We start from the raw sequence: 9,654 nt of genomic DNA, 5'->3' as shown, positions 1-9,654 counted from the left end.
GGGACAGGAGCTGGGGGGGGGGGGGTAAAAGTTGTGGTTGGCGGCGCGGCCCCGCGGCTGGGGAGCGCGGGCGGGCGGGACAGGGGAGGGGGGAGGTGGGCGCGCACAGAGGGGCGCCGGGCAGGAGGGGCGAGCTCGGGCACAAAGAGACTGCGGGGTGCAGGGAGGGTCTGGGCTCGGGGGGTCCGGGCGGCGAACCCCCTTTTTTCACCCCCCAAAACCCCTCCTGCTGTCCGGCGGTGCGGGCGGGCGCAGGCAGGCGGGCCGCTGCCCGTGTGGGATCCGGTGCGGGCGGGCTCAGGAGGGGCGGAGCCGGGCGCCGAAAGCGCTTCGGGCGGGCGTAACTGCGAACTTTTGTTTGGCGTCCGCCGCCACTTCGCTTCCGCCGCCGGGACGGAGGCGCCGGCCGGGCTGGGCCGGGCCGGGGCTGGGGGGGCAGAGCAGAGCCGTCGGGCCGCCCGGCTTTCCCCGCTCAGGGCTTAACGAAACCCCCGGAGCCAGCAGGACCGAGCCGCGGGGCATGCGGGGCCGCCGAGCCGGGCTGTGAGCCGCCCGAGCCCCGCGCCGTGCAGCGCCGGGGTGTCCCGCCGGAGCCATGGATCCCGGGCAGCCCCCAGCGCAGCAGCCCCAGCAGCAGCAGCCGCCGGCGGCAGCGCAGCCCCCGGCCTCGCAGCAGGCTCCTCCGCAGCCCCCCGGAGCCGTGGTGGTGGCGGCGGCGGGGGGGACCCCGGGCGGCGGGGCTCAGCCCCCCGGGGGGGGTCCGCCGCCGGCGGGCCACCAGATCGTCCATGTGCGGGGCGACTCGGAGACCGACCTGGAGGCGCTCTTCAACGCCGTCATGAACCCCAAGGGGGCCAACGTGCCGCACACGCTGCCCATGCGGCTGAGGAAGCTGCCCGACTCCTTCTTCAAGCCGCCCGAGCCCAAAGCCCACTCCCGGCAGGTGAGGGGGGGGCCCGAGGGGGGGGTCCCGGTGCTGCCCACCCCGGGCTGCGGGGAAGGGGCTGGTGCGGGACCCCGGGGTGCTGGCTGCTTTCCTTCCTCCCCCCTTCCTCCTCCTCCTCCTCCTGAGGGGAAGTTTGGAGGGGGTCCCCAAACTTGCCCCGGCCCCGCCGTGCTCGGCCCCGTCTGTGGGAGGCCGTGCCAAACTTTTTTTTTTTTTTTCCCGCTCCCCCCCCCCCCCCCCCCCCCCCCCCCCCGCCTCTCCCAAACAATATGGATGGAGCGGCGCTTCCACCATTTCGCCGCCTGGGCAGGCTGAGGGCTGAGCCCTCCCTCCCCCGGTGCGAGCAGGGCCGGGGCCGGGGGCACGGCGCCGCCCCAAATGTGCGGGGGGGGGGGGGGGGGACACGGCCCGTGCCCACCGCCAGGGGGTCACCGAGGGCCGGGCTCGGCGGCCCAGCTGGGGAATAAATGGGGTTTGGGGAAATAAATGGGGTTTCTGGTCGCCTCTTGGCCCCGGGGGGGGGGGGGGGGGGGCAGCAGGAGGGAAGCTGCCCTTCCATGGGGTCGGCCAGCCCCTCCGTGATCCTGCCCGGGTTTGGGGTCGGGGGTTTTACGGCTCGCCTAGGGGTTGATTCATTTTCCAAACAGTCGAAAATCAGCCCGGCCTTTCTGTTGTGAGGCCGAAAAGAAAATAGAGAGGGGTGGGGCCGAGTTGCCTCTGTAGTTTTTTCCCTTGCTCCTGAGTTGCAGGCTGACATCGCCGGGCTCCGGGACGGGATCGGAAAGTTTCTGCGCCGAGTTCTCTCCCTCTTGTGCGAGCTCCGTCGCGCTGTGCTTGTGCACGGACGTGAACTGGCCCACGCTCAACGGCTGCTGTGTCGTGTCCAGTGCAGTAACTGTAGCTAAATGGCCTTCGAAACGCATTGAACTTGCGGGACGTTCACCCAGCTTGTGATTGTAAGCTTGGTGTTGTCTCGCCTGGGTACGTTACCCCATGTCTGTAACGCCTGCTCCTCAGCTGGGCCGTTGTCCCTCATCTCTGTCAGCATTTCCTAAAACATAGACCTGAAATTCAGCTGAAGCCAGAGAATCATTTGCTTCATTGTTGGCCGTCGTATTTTAAAAGACCGCTTTCATTTTCCCTTTTTCGTTCAGTTGTGCCCTAACAATAGAGTTGAACAGGAGAGGACTTCACGTTTCTGTAACTCTCAAGAACTAAAGCACCCCAAATTCAGTTGAATCGCAACTTGCGTGTTGTGTTTATATCCCAGAGTAAGGCAGTTCGGTTCCAGTGCACCGTGTGAAGCTTGGAGCGTGCTCACGCACAGCTGGAGCGGAAAGCCTCCATACGAGTTGTAAATGGGGCCTCGTGTATGGTGCAATCCTTTGCGTAGGGAGGTGTGGCAAGGGCTGATCCGTGCATCTTATTGTAGGTGGCCATGTTGTTCTGGTGTCTCTACAGAACTAATTAATCTGTCAACGTACAGAAAAGCTAGTGTTTTAATCCAGTTTTTAGAGCTGCTTTTTCTCTTTCATGGTGGACGCGTGTTTACTACTGGCAGAGGAGCTGTGGGCACCTCAGACTGGCGGCTCGTGTGAATGGTTTTGTGAGTCACTTCTGACTGACCGGTTACACCGTGCACGGAAGCTTGCTTTAGATAAAGCTCGGGCAGGCTCTTTGTAAGCTCCCGATACCATTAAAGTGCAGTTTGTGCGAGGGTTAGGGAATTCTCTATTCAGTCCTGTGTACCTTTTTGTTGTTGTCGAGTTCAGGAGTCTTCCTCTCTCGGAGCTCGCTGCAGTCAGTGGGCATGCCTGCGTTGCTTTTCTCCTTGTGCAATCCCCTAAAGCCGTGTGGAGGGTGTGTGCGGGGTGTCCTTGCACCCTGCACCCCCGTTTCAAAAGGAGAGTGGGAAAGTAACTCCTCCAGCAGGACGGGGGTGCGATGGGAATGGGTGGGTGCAGTCCAGCAATGAACCACGCAGCGTGCTGTGGGTGGTCTGCTGACTGGAGACGTGGTTTCTTCTTAAGCCCGCACCAAGGATTAAGAACTTTAGTTTTCAAAATAAAACTGAAAGGAGTTATTTATAGTTAATACTGACTTTTGCAAGGACTTATGCCAGTTAACCAACCCAGTTCAAGACTATTGAACAGCAACAACTGCAAAAAGAGCAGAGCATTAGAAATGACTAACTTCAGAATTTCTTCTGAAAGATTCACTTAATGTGAAATGTCTTCTAACAGATGTATTTCTGCTAAAGTACAAAAATCTGATGGGGAATACGTTCACTCCTGACAGGCCAGCACTGATGCAGGGACAGCAGGAGCCCTGACCCCTCAGCATGTCCGAGCTCATTCCTCGCCAGCATCGCTGCAGCTGGGAGCCGTTTCTCCAGGGACGCTTACACCCTCTGGAGTAGTGACTGGACCCGGAGCTCCGTCTTCTCAACATCTCCGCCAGTCTTCCTTTGAGATCCCTGATGATGTACCTTTGCCACCAGGTTGGGAGATGGCAAAGACACCATCTGGACAGAGATACTTTCTTAAGTAAGTAAAACTTGTTTTCAGTTAGCTGTATTTTCTTTTTTCTTTTTTTTTTTTTCCCAAGGTCTTGGAATTTCCAAGGTCTTGGAATTTTAGTAAAGTTCACTGTGTTTAAAATACGTATTTTAAAAACACACTCCTTATGTATAGTAGGAGAGGAGATCCTGCCATTGAGGAATTTCTCCCACATCACCACTACTGTTTCTGAAAATTGTATGTTGCTCTGTGAATATTTATCCTATCTAAATCTCAGCTGAAGAATGTTGTCCATTATATTGTATACTAAAAAATCAATGAAAAGCATGTTGTGATTTTTAAACATGACCTTTGGATCTGCTGGATCTTGCCGGAGTTCTCATTCAGGTCAAAATACACTTTACCTGTTTTTATGATACAGATTTAAAACACAGATTAACTTTAGACTATTATAGTGAGACTATATCAGGACCTCTTGGTTTGTCAATAAGTACAATTGTGTAAGTACAGAGTCAAAACATTGCTGTCTACTCCACTCATGAGGAAGTTAATATGTGTTTGATTGCAGTACTTGGGTCTGTAACTCTTAAGTCATCTGCGTTCCCTGCAGTGAAAGGGAAATTGCAGAACTTCTAACATTGTTTCTTGTTCCTACTGCTGTGGCTTTTTCAGGCAGTGAAATTAGTATCACCTTTTCTGTAACTGAGGAGGGGTTACATATGCCAGCCATCTGACAGCTAGTCCATCAGGGAGCATTTTCTTTTTTGCCATTTCTGAAACAGCAGGAGCTTGTCCTTCTTTCTGCAAGCGTGCCCACCATGACGCATAATTGGCCCTCAAATATTTTGACTATATTTTGAACTTTTTATTTAACTGGAAGGCTCTAAATAACCCATTGTGTGTCATTTTCAGGGCCGGGAGAGGGGAGGGGCAGCACAGTATGTTATTTATGTAAAACTTGTTTCTGCCAAGTAAAACATCTGTATTCCTACCTTTCTTGCTAAAAAACAACATTGTCATTAATACCTCCATTTGATTGAAGTATTTGAGCTTGTAGCTTTTAAAACTAATTTACGTTGTCTGCAGTAAGAATGGATATCGCAGAACTTCTTAAAACGTTCTTGTTCCTATAGTGGTGGTGCTTCCATACAGAGAAATTAGTGTCACTTTTAAAAACCAAAAATAGGTTACAGAAGCTATCTGAAATTACTTGAGCCTGAATGTTACTTTTGAAAGCTATCATTTTGTGTTAGGAAAACAAAAATGAGCGTTACCTAAAGATGTCGAAGATGTGGTATTTTCTTTGGTGCAGTTTAACAGATCAGCATATTCTAGAATGCGTGAACTTCAGTGGGCACAAGTAGAATTTCTTGGAACAATGCGAGTTTATGCCATTTGAGATCGGTAGCTCATTGGGCCTTGAGGAAAGCACAGACTGAGTTTTGAAATGAAAAGCAAACTTTCTTGTTTTGACTGTGTTAGTGAAAGCTCTTAAAGAACAACTTACGAAACCTGAAAAATAGATGCTTGCTTTTTAAGTTTTACTCTTACAAATGCTTTTGTTAATGCTGTCCTTTTTACAGAAAGTAGACCAACTTAAGAGATACAAAGTGTCTTTACACAAAAAGTTGATTTTTAAATTATGCTTATTCAGGTGAAATCAGAGTGAAAGTTTTGATCTTGGAAAGCTTTTGTGCAGCTTCGTTATTATCACAAAAAAAAAAAATCTTTTCCTTTTTTCCTGCAAGTTTCTTGTCCTTTCTTGGTGTTCTGGTATCCATTTCAAAGGGTCAGGTTTCAGCAAGAACAATAAAGAGCCTGAGACTGGAAAGTACACACAAGTCTGGCAAACTCATCTGCATGTGCAAGATCGTTTGTTCTTGAGCAGACATCCAAAGTAAATGATTGAAAGAGCTGCTAGCTGTGAAGGATGTGTCTTGAAGGGGAAAGGAGTGGAAACAAACCAGGTTGTTAGGAATAAAAATAAAGGCTGTACTTTCTGAACCTCTCTCTGCTGGGTCACATGCTGACCTTGGGAGATTTTAAACAGCTTAATGGGCTGTTTTCTTTTGGCTTTCCTTGGGTGATGCCGTGGTATGGAGAGGCTAATGAGGACAGTTCCGAAGGCTCTGTTCACACTTCTGAAGCACGTTTCTGGTTCTTAAAAGATTGTTTAATGCTATCTACAGGTGAGATCCCCCAACTTCATTGGAGTTCGTGAAGATTTGTAAGAAAAAAAAAAACACCCAATATTTTTAAGTACTAGCAAAACGTTTTCTTTGTATGTTTAAGAAATCCAAAGTATTTTTGAGAATTAATTTTAAGTAACAAGTTTGTATTTCAGAAGCTTTTTTCATTGTTGAGTGATAAGTTCAATTTCATATGTGCAAACTTGTTAAAATCATGTCTTGTCTAGTTATACCTTACGTTTTTGCTCAGAGCATGAGGACTGAGATTCCTGATGCTAAATAAATTTAATGTGGTTCCTTCTATGCTGATTTTTGGTCTCTCTTCCAAGTATTCAGCTTTTTTGTTGGATTGGCTGCATTGCTCTTTGTTTCCATTTGTTCTGTAGCCACTCCATGAACGGTCTGGTAATCAGGCTCTAGAAAGATCTTTGCAGAATAGGTAACAGTATTAGATTTTTTCCAGATGTCAGTAAGCCTTATGGTTATAGTTATCATAATACGCTACATTGCAAACCGAATAATTTAAAAGTGAGTTTCGTACTTAATACTGTAAGGATTTTAGTCGCTTCCACTAAGCAAAAGGTAAAGCACCACACGTACAGTGGTTTGTGCAAAGAGATAAATTAAAAAATAGTAAGGATAGGGGGGAAATACCTGTCTGGCCTAATAAATGCGTGTGTTTATGTGTATAGAGGCCAGATACATGCCACACACCTATCAGAGCCTATTGAAGGAGGGTGAGAGTGGTAGTGTCGAGTGATCCAGAATTATTCTGGTAAATCAGTCTGTCATCTAGATAAACAGTCCCCTTTATGCACGAATGGCCAACGTATGATTTCCACTCATTAGCATTCATCTTGCTGTTATGAGTAGGACTCTCGAGTGTAATTTTCTGTTAATGAAAATGCAGATGATTTTGGCCGGTGAGTTCAAACATGCTTGCTATCCAGCTGGTAAAACTAATTCTATTTTTTTTACTGAAACTGCTACTTAAATAGAACTTATTAGTCGAGACTTGCCTGGTTCCTAAGTGGTCATAGCTGAGTCATCCCGGCATTGTTGTGCGGTAGGCTTTAGCCCATTCTTAAGCATGCAGTCAAAGAGACTTGCTTGGTTTCTGTGGCGATGTCAACTGCATTGCTTTTTAACCACTTCCTGTCAGCCAGCTGCTGGTTGACATTTCAGTGAACTATGGAGAAAGATAGTGGATCACTCTCTAGGCAAAAGAAAATATGCCACGGGAGGAGCAGGCGACAGTTCCCCAAAGCTGAAATGCGTACGGGCTCAGTTCGATTTCGGGATTGTTCGTGGGCCATTTTTACTCAGCGTTAGGCTTTTAATCCTTACAGAGGTCGTGCAATACTTCACATTTTGTAGTGTGGGGAAAAGTTAACTGATTGTCCAGCAAACAAGTCTTGTAATTACTTTTCCTACAGGAAGTAGTTCTTGCAAGCAGTTTATCAACAACTTCCTATTTTTTCTGTGAAGTGTTGAATGACTTCCTGAAGGAGGCCAAGGTGGTTTTCATTAGTATCTGTGGGCGTGTTTGAGGTGTTTACCCATCTGGCAGAAACCTTAAAAATAGATTGTTACGCATTTCTTTCTTACTCTACACAGAGGCATGGCTGTATGGAGTGAAGCTGAATGGTTTTAAGATACTGAACGGTTTTAAGATAACAGGGAGCTATGTTTTTTTTTTCTTTAACTCATGGGACTCTGTGTGTACAAGAGTATTATGTCATACATGAAAAATAACCAGCAATGCTGTTTTAAATTTCTTTCGCGTCTCTATTTTTGCCCCTGTCTGGAACCAACTGCTTCAGCAATATCATTTGCTCCCTTCCTCCTCCTCTGCTTCCCACCCTTCTAACCTCCCAGGGCAGAAAGCGTTTGTTGGAAAAATTGCTGCCACAGTTGTATATTTTGTTGAATACCTAAATTTACTGGGGAATTGCATATTTGGAATCATTAGTTATGGGAGCTCTTGTGTTTGTGGTTCTATAGTTTAGGCAAGTTTGGCATTAAAAGAGGTATACTGTTGGAAACCAAAACTGCAACCACCGCTTTTGGCAGGCTTGACTACTTTTTCATACTTACACTAAAAAGAAATTGAAGTTTTTTTCTGTTTGCTGAATTCTATTTGTAATATGTCAAAATCATTTCATGTTTATATTGGTGATTTCTGACTTTATGAAAGTATTCATGAGATCGTTGATCTAAAAAATTCCATGAGATTTGTGCAGCGGAAAATGGGCACTGTCAGTTTCAGAACGTAGCTAGAGAAGAGAAATATTAGCTAAAATGCTTTTGAAGTAGAACACACTGTGGTATGTTTTTTGGCAATTTAAGATTTTTGGTCTTGGAAGACCAAGTACTAGAGCGTATATCTTTCCTTCTGCCTCTTACTTGAAGAAACCTGAAATTTGTTTTGTGAAAGAACAATGAAAGAAACTAGTTTGACCGTGCACTTGTACTAAAGATTTCCGTATCTTTAAAAGGGAGGAAGAAGAAGATGGGCAAGCTTGCGTTATTTGTGTTAGTACTGAGCCTGAGCTGGAAGGAGGATGAAAGCACACCTCCAGTTCTCTCCATTCAGGGAACGTGCAGCCAGCTCACTGGGTGGGCATCGGTGAAAGAAACGGCACACGGTGCTTCTCCTGTGTTTGATTTTGTTTTGCCTAAGAAAAGTTGCAGAGGTACTGATAATATCTTTGCATTCAGTATACTGCCATACAAGATAATTTTATAGGACTCTTCCAAAAACAGTTTTATTAAGCTGATGTGATTTTTTGGTAAACAAAATATGTACCCTGTGGTTTTCATTAACATATTTTCCTTTTATTTATGAGCGTGTTTATATTAATTATTCTCAGAAAAAATGAAACCAGGGACAAATACAGAATCTGTAGTTAGTTTTAAGATAATTAAATTCTTTGAGGATGTTTTTTTTTAATTGGCTGTTGATCTGCACCTTTCTTCCTCCCACAGGTTTTGCCTCTCAATATATCTCTTAAAAATGATCTCTGTGCTTTATAGTGTCTGATTCAGTGCCTACTGGAACTTTTCCATGAATTCTGAAAATCATTGGATCAAACCTCCACTGAGAGCTGCTAGTGCTGTAGGGGAGCATGGGCCAACTGTAGAAGATGATGAATATAGTTCTTAAAAATCTAAATTGGATCCGAATACACGCACTGGAGAGAGAAAGCAGTGGCATACTTGGGAAATTAAGATTGTATTAACACAATTTTCATTAAGGTGGAAAAATGTGGTTGTTTCAAGTATCAAACATAAAAGTTAAACCTTTCTATTTCTGTTATGGAGTTGGTCAGAATTACTACCTATTTATCTGTTGAGAAAACTTTCGGTTTATGTACTTCAAATATATAATACTTTTTTTATAGCCATGCATACCTATCTCCTACATCTAATTTGAGATGAGTTTATCTTACTGGGGTCTGAAAACTGTAATGTGGCGACTGCTACAATTGTGACTGAATTCTTTACTAACTAGTCTTTCATAATGAGAAATCTTAGAGTCTCTCTGATCAGTAATAAGAGGCTTCTGATACAGGGTTAATCAGAATTCTATATTTGTAAAGTATGCTTCTGCTATTCCACTTATTAAAGATTTTGTCAGGTTGTATTTGTTTAAAAGTAGTAGCATCGAGCTCCATGGAAGCAATTACGCCACTATGGAACCACTTCTGTTTGCTCAGGTCTTGACCTCTTCTAAAGACAAACAAGAATTTGATATAAATCAAGATGAGTGTCTTCTGGACTCTCTTATCCTTTACCCTTTCTTCTGAGTGTTGAAGATGACAAAGAATTATAGGAGTTTTTTTAGTAGTCATTTGGTTTGTAGCATAGTGTAACCTGTAACCCATCAGCTACAATATGGAAACTCTCACTCAGTAGAAAGCAGTAAAATAAAATGATATTAATTTGAAAGCTCCCATAAATCCAAGACAGACACTACCCCACCAATTTTTACAAAAAT

At 45.8% G+C, this 9,654-nt stretch overlaps 1 protein-coding gene across 8 annotated transcripts in view; it reads left to right on the top strand.

Moving 5' to 3' along the window:
* Window positions 1-153: 153 nt before the first annotated feature.
* The window catches only part of YAP1 (Yes1 associated transcriptional regulator), an 88,828-nt gene continuing 79,327 nt past the window's right edge, over window positions 154-9,654 (top strand). The window contains exons 1-2 of one of the 8 annotated variants that reach the window (XM_083821661.1): window positions 154-943; window positions 3,245-3,492. In XM_083821661.1, the coding sequence (XP_083677787.1) occupies window positions 596-943; window positions 3,245-3,492 (596 nt within the window). In that variant the 5' untranslated portion in view covers window positions 154-595. The remainder of the gene's footprint in view (window positions 944-3,244; window positions 3,493-9,654) is intronic. The other 7 variants (XM_083821662.1, XM_083821663.1, XM_083821664.1 and 4 more) reach the window with 7 other exon arrangements.

Source organism: Anser anser (genome assembly GCF_964211835.1).
Source record: "Anser anser genome assembly, chromosome: 1".
In the NCBI taxonomy this organism is placed as follows: Eukaryota; Metazoa; Chordata; class Aves; order Anseriformes; family Anatidae; genus Anser; species Anser anser.
This window is presented reverse-complemented; position numbering and strand designations above follow the sequence as displayed.